At 41.3% G+C, this 24870-nt stretch overlaps 1 protein-coding gene across 5 annotated transcripts in view; it reads left to right on the forward strand.

The window, feature by feature from the left end:
- Positions 1-24870, forward strand: part of RBMS1 (RNA binding motif single stranded interacting protein 1) — a 148821-nt gene that overhangs the window by 43273 nt on the left and 80678 nt on the right. The window contains exon 1 of one of the 5 annotated variants that reach the window (XM_052793516.1): positions 9816-9838. The exons of 2 other annotated variants lie outside the window; for them this stretch is intronic. Coding sequence is in view for 1 of the 3 variants with exons in the window: in XM_052793514.1 (XP_052649474.1) it covers positions 10016-10078 (63 nt within the window). In the remaining 2 variants the exon portion in view is untranslated. Of the gene's footprint in view, positions 1-9815; positions 9839-9873; positions 10079-10300; positions 10661-24870 lie in introns of those variants that run through there. 2 more of the 5 variants (XM_052793514.1, XM_052793515.1) reach the window with 2 other exon arrangements.

A 24870-nucleotide genomic window follows, 5' to 3' on the forward strand; every position in this document is an offset into this window, starting at 1 on the left:
GGCTCTACTCAGAAAATAATCTGAAATTTCTTGGATGCAAACTGTATTTTTTCACTTTGTGCAGAATGTGATTTATATAACATCTCAGTTGACATGATCTGACATGTTTTTATGAATTCCTTTGCAAGGCAAAAATGCCTCTAGTTGCAATTTATAGTAATGAGACTGTCTGCTGTAAAGTAACTGGTTACAATGAAGGTACAAGAAGCAAGCATGTTTGCCTTTCCAAGCCATTAACCTCTCCTTGCTCCTAGAGTACCTAAGCCTGTGTTCTGCAGCAATGTCATCTGCGGGTCTCCAAAATCCATCTGTTTGTCCAAACATAATTTTGTGTGTGCTTCACCAAATATAGTTTGATGGTATTTTGGACTGGAGTTCAGCCAATCAGGTTAAATAATATATCTGACCGCTAACTGTGAAAAATACAACAAAGCTCCATTTATAATTATGTAAACAAATACGCACGTGAAAACTTTTCAATGATCTTTAGAATAGTGAAGGCTAAATTGTGTCTTGGGGTCAAAAGCAATATAATGATAGTACCCATTTATCCTTATTATGTACTTCTGGATTACATTAGGGGACAACTGGATCAGGTCCTGAAGTTGTTTATTTGGTAGTTTTGATGGATGGGTAGCGAAAACCTGATGTGCATGCAAGGGCACATGTTCACATAGATTCATGTTAAAATACTGTAGGGAAAATTATCCGAATTTGCTTCCCGCTAGAAGAAGATAATCTATTTCCTCCTAGTAAGTAGTACTGGAAGGTTCCCATAGCCATTTGCTGAAATCCTTTTTGTCTTAGAGCCCCGTTCGGCAAACACTGCTGGGAGTTTCGCTCTGCTCAGAAATAAGTGCAGCAAGTTGTACTGCAAGCACTGAAACATTGTGAAGATCTGGTCCCTGGGGAGCTTAGTGCAAAATTCTTTTTGAAGATCCCAGAGTGGAGAAAATCCTGGCTATGCAGAGCCTTTGACAGAAATTGCAATAGTGGAAGATAGGGGAAGGAGTTGCCAAGGCAGTGAAGAACTTCAAAGAATGCTGGAACTAGGGGTGAAAGTTCAACCTAATTCTTGTGTTATCCGAACTTGCTCACCCAACTCTGTTGCAGGGCATCTGCACAAAATGGCTGGGGCCTGGTTGTTGCAATAACCTCACTTTTCTAGACTCTGACTGGAAATATATGGTTAAAAAAATGGTCGCCAGTGAAAAATGTTCTGAGTAAAATTCCATGAGGGAGCCCTAGGCCGAGAGAAGCCACCCAGCCGGCAGCACCTCCTTCCACGGGGACACACACACCTTTCCTTTCCCACCTTGCCTTCTCCCAGCTGCGTGCTCCTGCCACTTAACTTGTGGTGGTCTTGCTGGACACCTCGGTGACCCAGCTGTCATGGCAGAAAGAAAAGTGGAAAGTTTTCTGCTCGGTTAGTGAGTTGAATCAGCAAGCAAAAGAAACATAGGGTCAAGCAAAGGGCTCGAAACCATGAAGCTCAGAGCAGGAAGGGGGAAAAGAGCAGAAGATTTCCTCCTTTTCAGCATCCCTGAGTGGTTAAATGCACTCAGTACATCACAAAAGCATGGTGTAAGTGCTTTCATTCTGGGTGAAATCTGGGACCCGCTGGTAAAGCTCCTACTGACCAGGCCAGGATTTCATTCCAGGTTTTATCTTTGATTTATGTGCCTTGATATTGGTGAACAGACCTGTGAAATATGGTTGTGCAGTATCTGATAGATACTTTGAATCCAACTTGAGAGAATGTGTTGAAAAACAACTTTAAGAATCTATTTACCTAAATAAAAACTTAATTATGATGCAATGAAATATTTTCCCACCACAATTTGTGCTGCTGCCAGCCCATGACACTTAGTACAGAACAATTAGTAAATAACTCCATGAATTACTCCCTGAAATAAATTGTCCTAGCCATCTTGATTAATTTACTGATTACTGAACAGAAATATTCAGATCATCTCTGAATTTAAAATTACAGGAACCGAAATGATGAAGGTGAAAACACAGACTTGGGACAGCAGTGAAGTTTGTTGCTGGTTTAGTTCAGAGTGGAAGTGGCAAAAAAACCTGTTTGCAGCTGATGGCTGTACAGTGTGTCAGAAGATGGCTTCGGTGTTCTGCTCCTGCTTTTCACCTGTCTGTGGTGCATCAGCCACATCCTATATCTGTGGTGCATCAGCCACATCCTATACCGTCAGGTATAAGATCCTATAGCCCTTAAGGGAAAGGCTGCTTCCGCAGGAGCTGCATCCTTCTTTCACCCCCGAGAGTGGGCTTTGCAGGTTGCAGACGATGACAAGGCGCGGGGAACCTTCCGCTGCGGCTGCCGAGTGCCTTGCTGGCGGAGGTCTGTCATTGCCATGACTGCCAGGCGGATGACGTTTGTGAGTGCTGACTTTACACGGGAGGAAGAGTTTTCTTATTCTGAAGATATGTCGGTTGATCATTTTGTTCTGTGTTATATTGGTGTTGGGTAGGTGCTACAAATGTAACAAGTGTGCAATTTCAAAACTCAGAGGGGTAGAGCCTGCCTTTCTAGGCGGAAAAAAACAGTTTATAGCTTCTTTGGCAGACTGAAACCCATAAGGCCTGTCAGAGATGTAAGCTACATCAGGTACTTCAGGAACAATTCTATAAAGTTTTATGTGGATACTTTTATTTTAAAGATCTTGAAAATGAGATAAGATTCAGACTCATTATTGAATATTTGCTTAACTTCTGCCACATGATCTTGTTTCTTCCCTTCGTACTCTGAATTAGGTCATTGTAATCAGATTGTGTATTATAAACAAATGTCTTTCTGTTTATATGTGATTATAAAACAAACTTGGTGGGTAAAGGCTATAATTTTGAAACAGATAAAATTTATATGCCCCTTTGAAATCTATATGGAAATTAGTTTCTCACACTCCAACTGAGATGATGTAAATGGACGCCAGAGAGCCAGTACAGTGTTGTCAGTGTACTCGGGGGAGTTTGAGCACTGTAAAGACATTTGCAGGTCAGAACTGAGGTTAATTGACAGGGATGTGTGTGAGGACAGGAAAAATTTGCACAGTGCTTGTCAGCAGGTAGAGCTGTCAGTTCTTCGCTTGACCACTAGTATTTGTCGAACAAACACAACAGGACTTCGTTCCAGGGAAAGGAAAAAAAAAAGCAAGAGGAGTCATCTTAGGACAACAAGGTTGCTTGGAAAGAGCCATGTTTTGTGGTTTTGTTCCAAGATATCCACACGTATACACCTACTGTATACGATCTCCAGTCTGGCTTGTCGCCCCACCTGTGTGACGGCTGTCTGCAGCAGAGTTTTGCAGAGCGGTATCTGGTCTGGTTTTTCCTCAGATATTCTTCAAGCCCATAGCTTGCGTGTGCAAGCCTGGTTTTGCACTAGTGACGATAACTCCATCTTTATTTGGCATATCATATTTTAAGTGACTTTTTCTGCCTTTTTCCTCTTTTTCCATGAGGCGCCATTTTGGATATAGTGTGTGTTGCGACTCCAGCCTGCTCCTCATTGCTGTAGTACAAAATTTGCTTATAATGCAAATAGTGCATGTTTCATTCAAGGCTTCAAAGTATACATCCTGTTTTATAGATGTGGAAAGACCAGGTAAGGGTCTGATTTTTTTTTTTTTTTTTTTCCATAACCACAGAGCGCTGACAAATCTGAAGCTATTTCACGGACTCGGATACCAAGAAAACAACACACAAAGGAATAAAATTTTTGTCTGGCTGATTTTCAGTCAGACCTTCCACTCTAACCACTGCACAGTGATTTATCTTTTCAGTGTCATTAACTGTTCTCAATCTTTAAACATATCTTAATTGTAGGATTCTTTTCATTTCTTTTCTTTCTTATTTCTAAGATTCTAGTAAAATAGTAACCATTCAAGCCTGGCTCACACAATGAAAAATTTCATCCAAGAAAATCCAGCACACCAAAATTGAACAAATAGTGGCTAGAAAGAGCCTCTTTTCTGTTGGAAAACCAGCAGATATAACCCTACTTTAGAACCATACTAGTTCTGAAGTTTTATAAAAAATATTTGTGTATTTCCAGATTTTGCTTCATCTTTTATTAATATTTGCATTAAAATGTAGAAATGTAAAATATATAAAAAATCAAATAGCTGCATAGAATCATTGTTTCCTAGAAAATACTTAGCAAATATTTTCACTTTCTTCTACTGTTCCAGAAATTTATACTGCACAAAATGTAAAAAATACACAGTCAAGAAAGCGTGTCAAAACAGTGAGCTCTTCTTAGTAGTCTCACTTAAAACATAAATATCTTTTAATATAATGATGAACAACTTCCTACATAGTTAATAACAAAGCAGAAAAAACAATATACTTTGTCATTTCAGACAGACCTCATTATTTTGTTCTACAATAAATCTGGCAACTGTGTACAGACTTTGACTGCTTTATAGTTTCAAACAAGTGCCTGGCAACATTATCAAGCCAATGGCAGAATTCAGCTCTTTTAGAACCATTTTAGTTAATTCCACAAATCAAGATTGGATTTTGTCCTGTGTTTTAATTACCGATTATGAGCAGCCTCCTTAAATTCCTGTTACATAGTAATCCTTTACAGTAATTCTGTTTCATACTTGTGCTTCCCAGAATATACAGTGTATGTTTACGAGGGGGGTGTTTGTTTGACAGTGGAAATACTTCTACAAGGAAGTATCTTGTCGTGGCTTTCAAAGAATAAATAATGCATTCAATAATATAAAATGCTGGCATGGCATTAACAAGAGATTGTGTTGCTCTCTATGTTCATATTCTTAACACCAGTCATCAGTGAAGGAATGGCAACAATTACTTATAATTGTGCAATTTATAAAGTGTCCTTCCAAGAACATTTAAGGAAGCATGGAAGGAATGAACTGCAAGCTAAAATGAAAAGGAGTCAAAACATGTCATGGGAGGCATAAACCCAGTGGCCACAGCAGAGGCATTCTGTGAGCACTGAAGGGAGCAGAGGACTGCTCTTTTTTTCCACAGGGAGCTGTTGGATTTAAGGGAAAAAAACTCCACAGTAGAGGTGATAGGAAAATCAGTGACAGGTTGGAGCATTCCCAGAGAGAATGAGCTGATGGGTTCAAATCAAAAGAAATCTGTTACAGTGACTGTGCACAGGTATTTTATAATGAGTGATAAAATGGCATATATTTTTTGTATTCTAATCTAGATATAAGTAACTTGGTATCTTGGTACCAATATTTGAAACGGTACAGCTGGAAAAGATTATTTGTCTTCCCCTTTTGGTTGTGATCATCATGGAGATTCTTTTCTTATTGTTGAATATATTACTGTGATTATTTTGAAGACTGCATTCTTAAAGAACGGCTTCTCATTGTGTGTGCAAGAGCTCATTCTTGGTAGATCATATACTTCTGCAGAAGTCATTGTTTCTTAATAATTGTCTTTTTCTAAAAAAAAAAGAAAATTTACAGAAGTTTTTATATAGAAAGTGTTTTGCATGTTCATGGCATTACTGTGTCCCGTATCTGCTGACCTTTCCTTCTCATCCTCACTTAGCAAGATACAGATTTTTTTTTTTTCAGTACCGGCCTACTGGGAATACTGAAATAATAATAAAAACAATTAATTATGAGATTATTTATCTCTATAGGATCTTCCCATGTAATGAATTTTACTTTATTCTTTTAGCTGTTATAAATGTTTTTCTTGCTTTCAGTTCTGAATAGATGAATCTAAGCCTAACATTAAAAATCTGCTTCTGTTTGATAGTTAGCTTCCTATACAACATTATTAACACTTTTCAGGAAATGCTTAATACCTCTCAAAGTTCAGCCCTGCATACTGTTTACTTGGCTTGCGTAGGGCTTTTCAAAGTATTTTTGCATTGTTGTGGCTCAGCCTCCTACCTACTCTGGTTTCTATCTTTTTACATATGACTGGGTGTGATGAGAGGATGGATCCTCAAGCAAGTGAGTGTTGTGGTGGAAAGCCCATAGGTCTTCTAGGTCCCATCAAGGTGGGGAAAGGAGGTGCCCACAATCACTCCTCCACTAATGGGTCTTCAGGAGGCCCTGAAGTAGCCAGGAGATCAGGGCTGTAAGATCCAATCTGGACTCACAGGGTTTTGCAACACACTGAAAGTTTCCCTTTTAAAGCAGATCCAGGGCTGAGGGACCATCTGTCCTACAGAGGCACTGAATGCCCTGAGGGGAAATAGCTACTTTGGTTGAATTTTGAGATAAATAAGGGAAGTCATGGATTTGATTTAGAACAGAAATGGTAAAGTAGCAGCTTAAATGTGTAGAGCTGTTTTTAAAATAGTGGCTTGTTTTTGCCAGTCTACTATTCATTAAGATTGAGAAACATGACTGGAAAGATTCTTGAGGACTTCCAGTTGTCTCCAGGTTTGCAGAGAAATCTTTCTTTCCGTACTTACCTGGTCTCTCTGCAAACCTAAATTTCTGAACCGTACATACCCCCCCCCCCCCAACAAAACAGAACATGTAATTACAACATTGTAGCTCCAAAATGCACCAGATCTGCTCAGCAAGTTTTCCTTATTTGTGAATAAGCAACTCTGGGTAATTTAAAGAAACTCTGAACATAATTTATACAGACAATTAGATTTTCTTAGACTCTATGGTCACCTTTTCCCCTCAGGATCAAAATGAATTGCTCATTTATAGCTGTAGGCAGCAAGATGCCTGGCTACCTGCAAGTCTGTTCACACCCATTGTAACACAGTTAATAATAAAGTCCTTGAAAATAGGATTTAAATTATCACATCTGTATACATTTTCTAGATTAGGTGTCTCAGTTTTGGGATTGCTAAATGAGTAAGACTGAGACTGTTCTTTGCAAACAAGGCATGCTTCTTGCATCCCAGAAAATATGTAGGGGAACTGTTATCAGTGTCTTGAACTGATATATCGCTGTACATGTACTGAAAAGTCCAGGGAATTATCTCGAGCCTTATCAACTTAATCTCAAATAGAGGTTTTACACAGAAATCATTTTGCCTATGTTCTGGAGTAAGAACAAAACAGTTTTTTCATATGAGCATAGCTTCAGGTTGGAAGGGACCTCAGGGGATCTCTAGTCCAACCTCCAGCCCAAAGCAGCATCAGCGAAGAGATCAGGCCAGGTTGCTTAGGGCTGTACACAGTCTGGTCTTGAAAATGTTCAAGGATGGAGACTGTGCAGCCTCTCTGGGCAATGCCTGGCTGTCCTTATGTCCAGTCAGAAACTCTTGTTTCAATTCAGGTCTGCTGTCCCCTTCCCTCCAGCCAGACTGCTGTAAGGAGTCTGGCTCTGTATTCTTGATAACCTCGTCATGGGTATTGGAAGGCAGCTATTGCCTCGTTTCAGACAAAAATGGAGACAGATTACTCAAGCCATTTAAAAAGAACAGAAAATGTTGATAGGTAGATTAGCACTTAGGATAGGACATCAAGGTTTTCTTCCCAGAAAAATTCTGTAATGTTTTTTTCTTTAACAACAATAAATAAGCAGATACCATTTGATTGTGGTCTAGTAGATGTTTACAGGATTATATTTGTTGTTGTGTGTTTTCCTAATACATTAGGAAAGAGAGTAATGGTAACCGAGGGAAATGTGCCACAGTGAATTCAAGAGAGTGAAATCTGTGTCCGAATCACGGGAAGCTCTGGGACATGTGGCTGCAGAGAGGGCAAGACGGCAGCATTTCAGATACTGCTTCGGAATATTCTTGAGTGCCTTTCCTGGTATGACAGTGACTGAGAATAGGCCCAATCGAGCATACAGTGTTTACATCCCTCCAGCCTCTTCCCTGGGGGATAGGGCAGGAAGAGGAGAGGGAATGAAGCAAGGGAAGATTGATGGGTTTTGAAAAGCTTTTCCCCGCGAGGGGAAGGTGTGGTCACTCTGTGCATCTCCAGCTAACAAAGCCCTCCTGTAGGCGTAGCAGATGTAAGCCTTGTCACCCTTTTGGTGACCGGAACACTGTGCAGAAAAATATTGTTCCTATTTTTTGTTTGGGAATACAGATTTGAGTGGGAGAAGTAGCCTGTCACTGTTACAGTTTATACTGCTTTAAGACAGTGTTTCAGCTCTGAATCTGATTGTGTCATGTGTGACTGTGGGGCTGTATTAAGTAAGATGGGAGCACAGATCGCCTACTGTATGTAGTACATCGTGGGAAGGCATGAGCACACAGCTACATTTCTATCAAATTAAGCCACAGGTACATGAACATATTAAGCCAATATAAGCTGATACTGCTGCCAACACAAGCAGTCATATCCACCCTCTCGCCCCTGCCTATTTTTGCTCCCATGCTACCTCCTCCATTACACTGGCACAAGAAGTAGCATAGCCACATGCTGAACCAGACAAGGGAAATGATCTGGAAGAAAACTAACCTGATCAGAGAGAGAAAAAAAAAGGTTTAACACAGAATCAGTTGCTGAACCATTGTTTTTTCAGCAGTGATGCCAGCTGATGTTGTTGTAAAGCAGGCATGAGGCTACAGCTTTAACCAGACCAGGGAATATGAATTTTTCCTAGCTTTAAGCCTCTGTGCTAACTTTATGCCAGCAGCGGGAATACAAATTATCTGTGATCCAGCATGAAGTTAGGGTAGTACAGACAGACAGTACCTGATCTGGCGTAAAGACTGCCGGTACAAACTTATCCCATCAAACATTTTTCAATGGCAGCTATCACCATGTGGCTGCAGTGCTTTTCGTCCAGTACTAGCAGCCCTTAAACCTGGGTTATCAAATCAAGGCCAAACTGAATGAGATCCATTTTAGGACTTGAAAGAGGAAAAAAACGGAAAGTTATGCAGAATATAGTTCTGCCAAGTGACAGTGCTTTCTTACTGTTGGCTGTACTCAGGTGGGCTCTGATCTGTGGTGGCAATACATTAGGATACCAAAATACTTGGCGATTATTTCTAGGGAACTGAGCAACTCAAGATTATGGTTTTTGTAGATACTAGTGTTGTCAGATGGCACTGTTACTCGGCCTTTCAGTAACGAACTACCTGGCAATTTTTTGTTTCTTCCCAGCTGTTTCCCATTGTCATGTTTGCGTGTGTGAGATTAGGGCCACAGTATTACCAGAAAGAGGAAGAGAAACCAAAAGGTGCCTGATGATGCATGCCTGTACCAGAAGGTCTCCTGCAGTGTCGCCAACCAGAAACTCAGTGGCTTGGCAGAACTATGACTCTGGACGCCGTAAAAACTAGATTACCAGCATCACTGGGTAACGTAAATGTAATAATGTAAACAGCGCAGTGAAGGTGGAAACCCCTTTTCTCCGTGCGTCCCGGTCTTGTTGCCTAAGAACTGGAACATTTCCTAGGCCCAATTTTTATGACGAAAACCCGAATTTCCCCCTGCTTCCCCAACACTGCCCTGAGGCATTAACGAGGGCTCTGACCGGCCCCCGCATAGGCCGGGGAATAACCCCGCGGCGGGAATGCGCGGCACGCGGGGCCAGGCGCAACTTGCGCCTGGCCCCGCGTGCCGCGCATTCCCGCCGCGGGCCCGCCGCCCCACCGCTTAGGCGCAACCATTTCACGCCGCGGGGAGGGGGGGGCCGCCGCCCCGCTCCGCGCCTCCCCTGGAGCCGCGCCCCACTCCGCGCAGGACGGGGGCGGGGCGCGGGCACCCTGCCCGCTCCGCTCTTCCCCGCTGCGGCTCGGCTCTCGCTCGCTCGCTCCCTCCCTCCCCCTTTCTGGGCGGTGGTTGGGGCTGGCGGGAGGTGGGGTCGGCTGGGCCGGGCTGGGGAAGCCGGCGGCGGTCAATGAGAGCCCGTTGATGGCAGGCTGGGCGGCCGCGGCGGGGTAGGGTCGGCGCGGAGCGGGGCGGGGCGGGGCGGGGGGCCGGGGGGGGAGCGAAGAGCCGCAGCCGGCGGGGAAGGCACGGAGGCGGGGAGCGCCCTGCAGCCCCGCCGCGCCGCAGCCCGGCGGCCGCCAAAGTTGCTCCCCATCCCGAGGGGGAGCCGGGGATCAGGCGGGGCGATGATTTTCCCCAGCAGCAACAGCAGCGCGGCGGGCGGCAGCCGGACCCCGTATCGGAAGCAGGTAAGAGCGGGTGGGGGTGTGTGTGCGTGTTTGTGGCTCCCCCACCCCCGCTTCCCCCCCGCTATGTGCTGGGGGAGGAGTGGGGAGAGGGGTGGCGACTTGCCTGAGTTACAGCTTCCAGCGTGTTAGCTTCTCGAGAGCTGGGACTTACAAAAAGAAACTTCTTACCACCTTCCCCCCCCCCCCCCCCAAAAAAAAAAAAAAAAGTTGCGCCGTGACCTTGCCGAGTGCCCGGGCGGCCTCCGCCGGGTGACCGTAGCGACCGGGCCGGGGCGGCCGCCGAGGGCCGGTCCGCTGCCGGCCTGCTGAGCTCGGCAACAAGTGAAAAAAGCCCCGGTGTTGCAACACGGGCCGCAAAGCGAAACTCGGGGCTGGATGTTTTTCGCTCGGCGTGAAATGAGCGAAAGGATCGCGGCGCGTAGTTTCTTTCGACCAGCCCTCCAAAAATCCTCCGCCGCGCTTCAGCCTTGCCCCTTCTCCCCGCCTTGAAGTGCACAAGGGAAATCCTGTGACATTTCATGGGCAGACAGATCGCTCCGATAAGCTCGGAGCACTCGCATCTATGGAGCTGTACTGAAAGAGGTATTTGTTTGTTTGTTTGTTTAGTCGCTGGAAATGAAATAGTTGAAATAGTTGGGTTACAGCCTTGCTGGGCCGTTGTCTCTTTGGCTGCGCTTTTTACGGTTTTTACCCGTTGGCGTTAATGTTACATTATTTACTGTGAAGCGTGTTATTTTTCATTGACTCTTTGATTAAAAAAAAAAAAAAATCTCACTTTTTAAGTTCATCGGAAAGTGTGCTGTGTGTTTGTGTGCCAGAGGGTAAATGGAGTAGAGGTCACTGACAAGCTCCCGGCCTGACAAAGCATGCCAAAAATACTATGGCAGGCTTCTTTCCAGGTGAGGAAAAATCCTTCCGTGTCTGCCGCTCTTAGCAGCTGAAACAAGTAATTTGACGGTTTCAGTTAGCAATGCTGGGGGAGTCGTCCTATTTTGCTTGGGGTCAGAATTCATTAAGGGCAGAAATAACAGATCGGATCTCGCTGCCGTGCACAGTGAAGGCTATCATAGAAGTAATGGGGAAATGGGCTTTGAAATGTTGGGATGCCATGTGATCTGCGTGGCTAACCTGCGTGACAGTGAAAGTTAGATTCTCGTGTTTTCTTGAAGCTTGAACGAAAATTGCTATTTCCTTTCTCTTCCTCCCTTATTTTATAGAAATATCTTTTTGATAAGAATCGCTGGTGTGTTATCTCAGCAGCACTCTGCAGATGCTGCCTAACAGTGCGTGGAGTTATCTTTGTATCTTGTAGTCGAAGTGTTCAAGTCCATACATAATAAAACATGCTTATTGTGTGTGCCGGTTTGGGTTTGTTTTTAATAAATGCCCTGGATACGCCCACGCTGATGATCTTGTCTGGTGCTCCTGCATACTTTGTAAATGAAGCCAATTTATTAGATGCTATTTTCTTACTCTACCTGAAAGGACCATTAATTAAGGAGGGCCCCTTGGGGCTGCGGTGCCAGTGTGTTGGGGCGCTGGGCAGGGTGTTAGGGCGTTTGCAGGAGCAGAGGGCAGCGCGGGTGAGGCCTGTTGCTGGCAGGGCTGTGTTTGGTGTGCGGATGTGAGTTCGCCTGCTGGTCTGGAGCAGGCTGATAAGATGCTCTTCTTTTCACAGTGCCCTCCTTAGATTCAAAGAGCTAAAAGGGCTGACTGAATCAGAAAAACAAACAGACCCTTTTTTTCCCAATAGGCAGAGAAAGAAATGAATGCAGGGGTATTATGTGGGCTTAAGACCCTGGGTACCAAAGGTTTCTTTTGTTAGGTGTAGCCATTCTCTGCTCAAACACTTCCTACATAAGGAGCCAGGGCCTGTGCCTTTCTCTGTTTAAGTCCATGGAAAACTCCTATTAACTTCATTCATGTAGACTAAGGTCGTTTAAAGATTGACTTTCTGATCTCCCTTTCACTCAGACTTCACCTGCAGGGGTGAGCTGATGTCAAACAGTGCTGAAGAGTGTTATGAGCCTAATTTTTCAACTCTTGATAATTAAGAACAGTCCAGATTAAGTCTCTGCATGCTCTGTGTAATCCATATTCAGACAATTGAATTATAATTGTGCTTTAGCCTGAGACACTAGGTACTGTTAGTATAGGAAAAGTAGTCTGCCATCATCTCTAAAAGGAGAAACTAGATTTCCTATGTTAACAGCATGTAGTATATGAAGCTGAAAAAATTTAAATAACTTAAAAATGAAACTAAAATCTTTTGAGTAGCTTGTATGTCTCTATTAGTATTGTAACTGTGATATCAGAATAGTGTAAAAACACTTCAGTTTTAGTCTTTTCCCATTTCATTTTTAAGAGTCTGGAACAGATTCGGGTGAAAAGGTGAGTGACTTATTGGTAAAAGGCAGGGTGATACTCTCTTGATTTATTTTTAAGACACTGTAACGTGTAATGTGAAATTCTGCCTTCGTTTAGAACACTGACAAAATACTGGTTAGCTACAGTAGGTCCAGGGCTTTACCCATACTCTCCCTTTGTTTTCCTAAAGAACTATGTTTTGTTTTATAAACGAACCTGTGCTTATAGCACTATGCTTGTTATCTGCCCTATCTATTTCAGTGTGTAACTCAGGCATGTAGGAGCCAGTCGACATCCTCGGTTTCAGGTCAGATTCAATTGGGTGGTGCCTAATCTTTTTTTCTCTTTTAGAGTACTTGTAAGAATACTAAAATATGATCTCTGAAGCTGTATTTTCAAAAGGATTTCCTGTGTTATGGGCAGACAGGCATATTAAAAAATACTCCTACCAGGCTTAAAAGTTAGAGGTTGCTTAAATGAGTGGCAACTCGTCTGAGAATTGGCTTGAAATGCAGATTCAGGTCTAGTTAAAGAATGAAAGCCATACAGTATCTGTAATAATAACCTATCAGAACGCTCATGGCCTTGCATCCTATCTGAAAAAGGTAGGTGTAAGCTAATGTTTTTGCATAGCTCGAGTAACCTTGTTAGTAAAGAATGCACATGTGTGCATCCATAATGCAAAGGAAACAAAATGACATACAATATCCTGCTTAATAAAGGCTTTCTTAGCTCTCTGTGTGTGCTGAAAACGTGCTGATTCTCTGTCCCTTCTCCCACTTTTGTTATTCTCATGTAAATCGGGAGGCACTCCTCCGAAGTAAATATTTCTACACTCTGTAAAATTATCTTAAATGGAAAATTAGGCTTTCTCCGACCATCTGCTCCTTGAATCTACAGAACTAGTGCAGCTATTTGATTAGGGATTTTAAATCGCTTTGTGCAGGGCCGTTTCTCTGCTCTCAGGTTTCCCGAAGAGGAAGCCAGAAGCAGCTCTGGAGGCCTGGGATGGAGGAGAGCGGGGGGGGGTCCCACGTACCACAGCCCGGGTGCTCAGGAAGCCCGGTGTGTCTGTGCCTTTTAACAGCTTTGCCCAGTAACAGTGGTTTTGATGAGTGTAATGTTTATCTCGCCAGCGTAAGGAGATTTACATAGTTTGCTGCTTTCGAGCAGATTAACTGGGCGTAGCTGCACGTGAGGAATTTAACACTTGATTTGGTGTTTGGCCTCTGTAAGGAGAGACTTACAAAGCTTTTGATTAATCTTTTCATGCAGCTCTGTTAACATCAAGTGCCTCACAGGTTGGGTTTTGTTAAAAGTCGAAGATTCAGGTGGGTTTCTAATGATGGTTAAATGAAGAAAGCTTTTGCCAATCTTAGGCTAAAAATGCATGTTAGCTTTTCAGTCTGTCTATAGGTTTAACGTATCAAGAAGCTACACCTGTAATTCTACATTATTTTTCAGTTTCCCAGTTGGTGCTGTGTGTGGTGTCTGTGTGTGTGAGAAGGAACCTCATTAAACTTGCAAGACCTGGGCATGGTCATAACTCAAAACATGCAGCTCCGTAGAGCAATCTGCGACCAGAATGATCTGGCATTATACCTCGTGTGTATACACGGTGCTGTGGGGGGAGGCTGAGGAGCCTAAGAATGAACAGATACCTTTGGTTACCTAAATAAATGGGATTAGTTTATTTTTGTTTGTTTCTTTCAGAACTGTAAGAATTATGTCATTTTGTATCATTGCACTGGCTGAGTCTATTTCCCTTTACATTGTATACTATGTTAAAAGGTCTACCTGGGTTTAACAAGACTGGGCTCTTGTATTAAGAACCAGCTATTTTAAATTTTTAAGTGCATCTATAAGATTGTTTGTGAAGTTCTGCTTTATTCTCAAGGGAGCAAAACTGCTCAGTCAGTGGGTTTCTATACTTGTAACACAAACGTGAATGAAAGAAATAAAAGGAAGCACCTTATCTTGTCAGGCATGATGTTATAGATTATGAAAAGTGATATGATTGTCTTATCTGTATTTAGCAATTTGAAGGTTTTGTTTAGTATTTCTAAGAGGGTGAACGATATATTTTTATCTCTTTGGAAGCGTCATTGTTTAAAGTATGCATCTTTGCCATTGAGCTTCACTGTGGAAAGGAAAATAGAAGTCTGTGTGTTGAACATCTGCGGTTTTGTTTTGGGTTCATTTTTTTTCTCCTGAAACTTCCAACTGTTAAAAAAAATTTGCTTGAGTTAACACATTTCAGAAGGGTTAGATCCTTTAAACTAGGATTACTGACAGGGAGGAGAGGGGAAGGAAGGAAGGGAGGGGAAAATCCTTTCCTGAGAGTTTGAGATGGCTCCTAAAACATCTGCACAGTGCTGCAACCAAGTAAATAAAAATAATGGTCTTTTGACATGATAGCCCTTTCGGTCTGCATTTTTTTTTTTTTTTTTTTAAGTCTCTAAAGTCTTCATTAAAACTGATCTTCGCTTGTTGCATGAGATGATGTATAACAAAAGAAGTCAGTGGAGAATAGGAACTTTTTTTACTGGGTTTCCCTCATGGCTCTGTTTCTGGCTTCTTATGAATGTTTTTCTCTGTTTCTACATCAGATTATTTTTAAAACAGCTTACTTAGGGGACACTGTGAAGGCTTATAAAGTTGTAGTCCTAATGAAGAGGTTCATGGAGGTGTTTTGATCTTGGATGAAAAGTGTTGGTCAGAAGTTTTCTAGAAAGCCAACAGAACCACATTTAAATGCTTTCAGAAACCTTGTTGAAGTAATTGTTAGTTATTTTGCATATGTTTCAGAATTGCAGTGTACTGTGGCAATTATAACAGCCCTGCAGAAGCCACTGTATTTGCAGCTTCCTGATGCAACAGGAAAGGGAAGGGATGAGTTACAAATAGAGGAGAAATAGGGGGGGAACCATGGGTTAGATAAGCACAAGCCTACTAACCCAGCAACTTGGGAAAACATACACACAACAAAAAAATCATGTGCTGTAGGGGCTGGTTATTGTGATTAGCACAGGTTTAGCTCTGTTTTCCTCAAGAGACTGCAGTTAAAGCGGTGTAGCAGCAGCTGTGTATTGACACACAAAGTAGTTTAAAACAGCAGTTGAAGTAATTGAATGCTGGTGAGGGATTGCTTTAAAGAGATTCAAGATGAACTAGGTTCATGTCAGCTTGAGTTAGTTTATAGCAGTTTAAATTTAGTAACGTTTATTACAGATTATGTAAATTGATTTTTTAACAATAAAACTTTATACCAATTTTAAGGCCTGACCCAAGCACTGAGATGCACTGGTGTAAAAATATCTAGCAAATGTTTTGAAGTGTTATAAGCTCTTCAAAACAGAAATATAGTTACAACACTTCAAAGATGTCTTTTTCTGAATTTATGATGTAATGTGAGGATACATCAGCTATATGGTCTGTTGCAAAATAAAAGCTGATAATTACAGATATGTACAAACATATAATAGTATAATACATAATAATACCTTTTTGTTCATGTGTCCTCATAAAAGCAGTGTTGTTTGCTTAACCATAATACTTTAGAAAATCACTGGTGTGTGTCTTATTTGTTTAAAGTATTCTGCTTTAGAAAAATGATGTGTCAGATAGAGTGGGTGTTTTGATTTTACTTACTTGGTCAGTAGAACTGTAGAACTTTGTGAGGTTGCAGTGGAAACAAATAACGTATTGTTCTGGGGAGCCTCATGTGGGCTTCATTTTTCTTGGTTCCTTGGTTGAAGAACAGCAGAAATGGCAGGGCAAGGTGAGCATCAAACTTGGTCTAGCCTGACATTTACCTGTTTGTGAAATGAAATACTTCTTTACAGCAACTAAATATACGTAACTTTTTATTTCATCATTGATTCTGTTTCTTGAGAGTGTCTCTTATTGGCAATGGCACTTTCACACCTTATTCTAAGTGTTTTTTCTGTTTTTTCCACTTAGACGAGAATGGGATTTATTTCTTTCCTTACCTTCTATTGTTTTCTGTTCTTTTATATCTGGATCTCCTCTACCATACGGTGCTTTTCTTCAAGAAAGTGGAAACATGACTCCTTAGGTTAACTACAGCTCATATATTCTGTCATCTGGGTACTACAGCATAACTATGTTAGAATTCAGTCCTTTAGGATATCCAAGGTACGTGTGTGGCACTTCCAATTTTAGTGTGCTTGGGGAGTGAAATCCAGGATTCGGGTGTGAGTTTGGGTGAGTGTTACAGGGAGCTTTTCTGCAGGGCACTTCTTTCATGCCTGAGGTGTTACCAGCTCCCAGAAAGGCTGCTGCAGCTTAGTGGAGGAGTATCCAGTTATCTTTGACAATCTGAAGCAATGTTTGTAGATGCTTGACTCCTCCGAGGTGATTCAGAATCCTCTTTTAGGGTTTGTCTGACCCACAGGAACATCATCAGGTTGTGCTTGTGCCACTGCAACAATCTGAAGTCACTCAAAACACCAGGTAGGCAAGGGTAAAATCAAATGCAAATCCTTGTTTACAAATACACAAACAAAAATATAAAATTCTTAAAATTGAGGAATGGAAAAAAAACCCCAGCCAAACAAAAAAACCCAACAGTGGTACAGGACCTGAAAGTTTCATTTACCTTGTATGCAGCTCTGTGGCAGATGACCTCCAGTCTTCCCAGGGAGACTGGTCATTGTGCAACCCTCTTGTCTTGCGTTGTGTTCAGAGAAGAGACTCTGATTTAAGGCTCTGTATTTCCTTTTATACTTCACCCATTTGGAGGGTAAGGGGTAGAGGTTTCTTTTCATTTTTGAAGTTGGTGATGCCTCTTTCGTTCAGCCTTCTTTCACCAGACCATAGGTTGTTTTTTCCTGCTTTGGAGGTAGTAATGTCTCTTGGGCATCACCAGGTGCAATGCTGCCTGCCCAGGCTTTAGAGTGGTCTTCAGCTAAGCACTGAACAGATGGTTGGTGTGTTGCAAAGGAGATTTCATACTATGATGGATGAATTTCAAGTCTTGTGGTGTTTTTCTTTCTCTTCTACCTATATGTATAATTTGCTAATGATGCTTTAAACAGTTGTGTAATAGATTTTTCTCCGGGCTACTATTGGAGTGGGGGACAGCCTGTTATTCCAGCTGCTGCAGGTGACTGGCAGCTGTGTAGTCTGTGTGCCCACCTTTGAGGATGGCTATGGTGATCTGTTTTGAACCATTTGTATTGCTGCATGCATGTGTTTGTTGTTTTGACTTAGCTATTCACTTAGCTAAGGTTTTAAATAACCTATTATGACATGAAACTCCTGAAAGTATGTAGTGTAGAAGTAACAACATACAGTACAAATTTGTGTTTAGTTGGCCCACTGTGGCTGTGCTGTGGGAGAGGAGGGATGGAGTGGGTGTGCCATGCATCTGTGAACGCATCGCGTGGCAAGGAACGTGCCTCCTGCGAGCTGGGGAAGGCAGCACCCGCACCAGATAAACCTGGGCGTCGGCAGAGCCAGGCACACAGTTCCACAGATTTCTGTCCGGTATGAAAGCAACTGCCAGCAGGACGAGATCCTTTGAAGTGTTTAGTGGTCTGTCTTCCAGATGAGTTCAAGAAGAGTTCTAAAAATGTGGGTCTGAATTTTAAGACTCTTGCTTATGCCAGTGCATATTTACATACCCAGTGGTGCCACTGCCTGTGGTGAGACTACTGACATGAATAAGTGCTTATTGAGACAGAGAACCAGAAAACTTTTGAATTTCCTCAATGAGAAACCTGAGATGAATAGTTGGTGTATCCTAGGGTTGGTATTAGACTGACACACAGCAGAATCAGATGGTATTTAAATTGCTTTAATATTATTCCATCCAATCTACTTGGCGTATGTGGTCCTCATTACGACAGTACTTGTGCTTATTTAAAAATACTTATGTGTAATTTGGGAAAAACATTTGAGTTGGGTATTAAATACAACTGCTTAGTGACTAACCTTTGAAACAGGGACAGTTTTTGGCTTTTCCTCAGCCCTTCAGGAGATGTAGCTCTGGGTGCTACTTATGAGAAGCGTTTACCAAAACTGGGTTTTTAAAAAAGCATTTCTGCAATGTTTAGCTTAAACAAAAAGATAAATTATAATGGTTCCTTTATTGTCTTAGGGCAACAACACTTCCAATGCACATGTATACGTGTAAATATTCCAGAACTGGGGACAATTTTTGAAAGAAGGAAACAGGCAGTATCCTGCAGTATTGAGGAGCTATAGAGCATGTTTGAAAGCTTGAGTAATTTTTACAGTGAAGAATACCAAGATGTAATTCACTATGTAGAATTTCAGTTGGTTAAAGGTGCTAGTGAAATTCAGGGCGCATCATGGCGCCAATAGAAGAATGCAGTGGCTTTTTGATTATCTGAAGTGCCCTAGAAGCTGCCTCCATTCCCAGTTACAATATTCCACGATCCTATGGAGGTTAATGCAAGATGGAAATGACTAAGGAAGTTGTTGTGGTTTAACCCCAGCCAGCAACTAAGCACCACGCAGCCGCCCACTCGCTTCCCCCCCACCCAGTGGGGTGGGGGATAGAATCGGGGAAAAAAGGTAAAATTCTTGGGTTGAGACAAGAACAGTTCAATAGAACAGAAAGGAAGAAACTAATAATGATAATAGTAGCAATAATAAAATGACAATAATAATAAAAGCATTGGAATATACAAAACAAGTGATGCACAATGCAATTGCTCACCACTCGCTGACTGATGCCCAGTTAGTTCCTGAGCAGCGATCCACCCCCCCAGGCCAACTCCCCCCACTTTATATATTGGGCATGATGTCACATAGTACGGAATACCCCTTTGGCCAGTTTGGGTCAGCTGTCCTGGCTGTGTCTCCTCCCAACTTCTTGTGCCCCTCCAGCCTTCTTGCTGACTGGGCATAAGAAGCTGAAAAATCCTTGACTTAGTCTAAACACTACTTAGCAACCACTGGAAACATCAGTGTGTTATCAACATTCTTCTCATACTGAATCCAAGACATAACACTATACCAGCTACTAGAAAGAAAGTTAAGTCTATCCCAGCCAAAACCAGGACAGAAGTAATTCATTGTTTCAGCATTATGTTGATATTTTAATTGTTATAGTGACAAAATCAGGTTAACTTTTGAACCAGACTTTGTCAGATTGCCAACAAACATACTGTTCTTAGATCTGTCAGGTGTGGAGTGTCGTGGTCTCAGGGAAGTCACTAAGGGCTGAAGACTGGCTTAGCCATTAGAAAAGGCACTTTGGCTTTTCATGTAACCATTCTTTACATATTCTGATGAGTTGTTGGGAATTCGCTGCTTTGAAGCTCCTGACCATTTTGTGCCTTCTGTTTTAATGTTTCACTTGCAACTTTATTGTTATTTTAGTATTATTAATGTATGGTTTTGTATTCCAGTATATAAGGTGATGGCATAAAAGTTCTAACCTATCTGCATGTTTTATCCTTCTATCAAAAGACCTTTTTTTGGTGTGACACTTCTCCAGCGACCCTCTGTCAAAATTACTGTATCCTCAGAGCTGGTTTCCATTCTACCTTCTTCCTCCCCTGAACTAAATTCTGTGTTGAGTCATTGTCTTGGGTGATAATGAAAGTCCCAGATCAGCCACACCTATAAAGTTTATTCAAGGACAGTACAGGGATTAAGATGGTGACATGAAGTTCAAGTTGTCCTGTCAATGATATTTTGGATAATCTTAGGTGAATTGTTTGGGTTTGGCTCTTCAAAAGGTATTTGTTAACATAAGTAGTTTCCTACCTCCCATAGATTTTGTGTAGAAATGTACTAACATCCAGAAATGGGTCAAATATTACAGCAATTAGGACTAAATACCTTAAAAATATATATATACACACACAAGCACACATACATATATAGATATATACGTTTAAGTCTCTCTAAAGCTCAGGATAGAGCAGATTATTCAGAATGATACAACTTCATATTCAAATTCTGCCTGTCATTTGCCATGAGAGTAGTTTCTTTATACTCTATGGGAATGTTCATGTGAATACTATTATTGATATTTCCAGATCAATAACAATGGCAGAGTTTGTTTTGGCAAGAAACTGGACTGGTAAAACTATCTAGAACTCTAGTTTTAGAAAAGAGTAGATGTCGTTTTTCTGTTGGCAATAGTTGTCTTTATTTCTAAGCAGAATTTTAGTGTGCAGAAAGGGAGAATTCAACCTTTAAAATATTACTCAGAACAGGAATAACTCCATGAAGTTCTGTGGCCTAGATTTTGCAGAATTTTTATCTAGATAGCTTTAGTGGTTTTGTGGCCTTATCTTTCCTACTACATTAAATCCTTGGGGGTTTTTTGTTGGTTTTTTTTTTTTTTCCCTTCCTCTGGGAAGTCCTTATTCCAATATTCTGTTGTCCCATTTTAATTTTGAAATCCAATTAAATTGCATATATTCAAATATTTGGTTTATTCTTTTAGGAAATGCAATGCATGGTCTTTCAACTTCAATTTACCGTGACTGTTGTAGCAAACTAATGATGACTTACAAGATTATTACTGTTAAACATCCAACGGTTGCACAGATTGATAAGCTGCAAAGGTAGGATTGCTGCTAAGAAAAGTGGAGCTGAATGTTCTTATTAAAAATATAATTCCTTGAAATTGCCTGCAATGTAGGGCAAACCTGAAAGCAGTTGCTCAGGACTGTAGTTGTACAGTAAGTAGAGGCAAGGGATTAATTTATCTTAAAATGTTAGCCAGGCATATTCCCTTTCACTGCAGTGTTTTAAAGTTAATTATCAATTCCAAGTGTACTTATCAAAAGTAATTTCCTTTATCTATAACTTTCTGATGCATTCAGAGGTATGATTCCTCAGCTGAATTCTTGTACCAAGGACAAGAACATGACTAATAAAGCTATGGATGAGTTGGTGTCTGTGCCCAAATCAACTGGTTTATTCCTGACTAGTGTTTGACATGGTGTTCATCATCTCTAGCCATATATAACATCAGACGTGCTTCAAGTGAAATGTCCCTTCTCCTTCCAGAGACAGAGGCTCTCTCACGCAGGTGCTGCAGTTGTATGTGCCTGCTGTGCTTGCGCTGACTGCACGGGCTTCAAAATGCATTGGTGACTGCTGTGAGCGCTGCTTGTATCACTTCTGTGATTTTAGTTACAACCGTTTATATGTCTGAGTTAGACTATTATCTATGCTGCCAGGACCGGTTCGTCTTGGCAGTTGAATTCCTCATGTATTTAAAGTGTATTAGCAGTACATCTGGAAGCTTTCCTAGGTGTTATCTAATTCTTGTATTTTTTCATTTCAGAATTAACAATGATTGGTAGTATCTATGAAAATGATTCATTGTGCTGTCAGACATTCACCCCAGCAGCTATTTGGAGTGTTGCTTCCTTTAACTTTTAAGATGCACCAAGGAACGGCATCCTACATTTGCTCAGCATACTGTTGCTAAATCTTTGTAACTTAACTTGAGAACTAAGTTTCTGGATGTAAAAGGAATCATTAATTATCATGCACTGTGAAGTCACCAACATTTTAATTTTAGAATAAGTCATATCATGTTGCTTGAGTTTCAGACATCTGAATGATGTTCTTAACCACTTAAACCCACTTTTCTCTCAGAATTAAAAATCTCTTAGAGTTAGAAACTAGCTGCATGAGTTAAAACTGTAGTTGACAAAAAAAAAAAAAAGTTTATTTCTTGGTTCAAACCAAGACTGAAGTTTCAAATTAGAAGGCAAAATGCGAGGGAAATTGATGAGCACTGTGGAAGTGAGTTAAAATAGCTCTTCTGTTTGCATTATTCAAATATAAATTCCAGATTTCAAGAAGAACAGGAAGTGATAAATAAAACAGACATAAGTACACATGTTTCCTTGGTAGTACATGCACAAGGATTTTGGAAAAGGTTGTGATTTGTAAAGAGAAAATAGAATGTTTTAAGCAGTCAGAAAGTATTGGATCTAATAAGTGTTAAGCATCTACCAAAATGTCATCCTTTAAAGAATGAGAAAAGACTGACTCAGGTTTGTTTCAGATAAGGTTATAAGGAAAATCTGACCCTAAGGCCAGAGCAGCACTGCTGCAGGTGGTATGTACACAGGATTTCACCAAAGTTTTAGCAGACAGGTTTGTGCATGCTGCTTGTTATCTTACTTGTAAGGCTTAGTTACAGACATAGGTACCACATACATTCTCTGCAGTAGTCTTAGTCTGTGTATGTAAAACCAAAGTTGGTTTAATACCTGATTGTTTGACAGCCTAATGCTGTTTTGTTACCGCTTTCATGAGTCAGCATCAATGGTAAAAGAAGCAGTCTGAACTTCCTTTTTCTTTCTTGGTTTGTTTTTTTTGTTGGTTTTTGTTTGTTTGTTTGCTTTGTTTTGTTTTTTAAGTGAGGGGGAGACACCAGGTGGGGGAAAGAACAGCCATGAGGGCAAGGCTGCTGCTTTTGGCAGTAGTGCCAGCTCAAGCTATTCCTTGAACTGCCATCTCAGTTGTGGGTCCACAGTTGTCCTTAGCCTGCCACTAGTCACATCTCCCCTTCGTTCCTGTCTGTCCCTTCTGCTTTCTCTAACACTTGCGCTTTGGGGCAATCCAGATGCAGATGCAGAGCTGATTGAGCTGAGACACACAGGGCCAACAATTGCCTCCATTGCACTTTGGTCTTCTCAGCCAAACTGAGGGAAAGCTTGGCTTGAAAGCTGAGCTGCCAACAGGGCCGGCAAAGTCATCTTTGTTCTTTATTTGGTTCTGCACCAAAGCCAGCTTATCAGACCAGCAGATCTAACCACCAATGTTAAAGCTTTTTGACTTCCTTATACCGCCCCCTTCCTTTTCCCTATCTGCACATCCTAGGTCTCGCAGAAAGTGCAGTTTCTACTTCACAGCTTTATCAGGAGTTTACTTTCTATGTTAAAACACCCTATCAATAATGTTTGAAAGATTTCAGCTTTCTGTGCTGTTCTTAGTTGACCCGATGCCACGTTCAGACCATCAAAGGTCAGTACAGACAAATCATCCCTAATGTGTAACTAGGCATCTACTAGGGAGCTCCACCAGAAGTTACCTACCCTTTGGAAATCTTTCCCTAGTTTTTATGGATGAATATTCAGTTTTAATCTTGCCTACCTTTACAACTCTGAGAATTTCATCCTACTGAAGGAATACTGGTTTCCTTATTTATGAAGAGAAGCAAACTACTATTTATAAAAGCAGGCTCATGTGCCGGATTTTGCTATGCTGATTGTAGCAAATTCCTTGTTGTGTTTCATCAAGTCCCCAGATTTGTTGAGATCACAGTATTGTGGTGAATTGCCTTAATGTATGAAAGGACTCCTCATCTGTGCACCCTTGATCACTTGCATTTAGGAAAATATTTACCTTTTAAATAACTTTGCATAAAGAGGATTAGATTTACTAATTGGTTAGATTCCCTGACTACTAATTTTAAATTAAATGTGTCATGTTCCTATTTGTTATGGCTTAAAATTCAAAAGAGTTCACCTACAGATTGTCTTAAGATGGTGCTCAGCAACTTTGTGCTTTAAACAGACTTCTAAAGTGAACTTCTCTGGGCCATGGAGGTAGACGTGCTGCCTGAATTGGCTTTCATCAAACAACTACAGAACAGTTTTGCTAGAAACAGCCTGGATCTGTTGAGACTGATGCTGAGCAAATGCTAAAAAGCCCTGCTTGATCCAAGTTGAATGGGATTAAATAGTATTTGTACTATACTAAGCATTGTGTTCTGGAGTATCCTAGTCCCTGTTTCCTCAAATGGTGCTGGAAAAGTGATCTCTCTGTGAAGTATGCTGGTAATGAAGCAAGTGATAGGTGTATTACTGTAACATCTGAAACTATCTTTAAAGAAACAAAGTAAATGCTCTTTTTCTACTCCTGTGCATAAAAACTGGCTAGCTGGAGAGATAAAAAGGTGTCGGAGGGCATAATCACTGAGTACTGTGAGATGCAAAAGGCGTACTGACTGGAAATGTGAGAAGAATGCTTCCCTCTAACTTCTAGGAACCTAAATCAAGCTACAGTTACAGGTTAGGAATTTGGAGACATCTAGAGACAAAAATTGTTACTTCCTTGTCTTTTCCAGGAGAAAGTTGTCCAAATGTCAATGTTTTCTTTGTACTCTTCATAGCACATAGTTTCAAGAAAGCAGGTCATAAAAGCTTGTGGAAGAAAAAAGTAGAAGTGCATTATACTGTCTGTGTATACTCACACATGCACACTTTTTAAGGGCAAAGGGGCAGGGTGGTGGTAACAAATCAGAGAAGCAAGCATTCATAGTTTCTTGCTGCTCGTCAAGCTACATTTTCTGCTGCTTGTGTTTCCTGATCAGCTGGGGCCATCTTAAGTTGTCTGTACCATCTTAGCAGCATTTTCTGTAGTAATAGCAGCTGCAGGGTAAGTGTTGT

The sequence above is a fragment of the Harpia harpyja genome, chromosome 7, assembly GCF_026419915.1.
Source record: "Harpia harpyja isolate bHarHar1 chromosome 7, bHarHar1 primary haplotype, whole genome shotgun sequence".
Lineage (NCBI taxonomy): Eukaryota > Metazoa > Chordata > Aves > Accipitriformes > Accipitridae > Harpia > Harpia harpyja.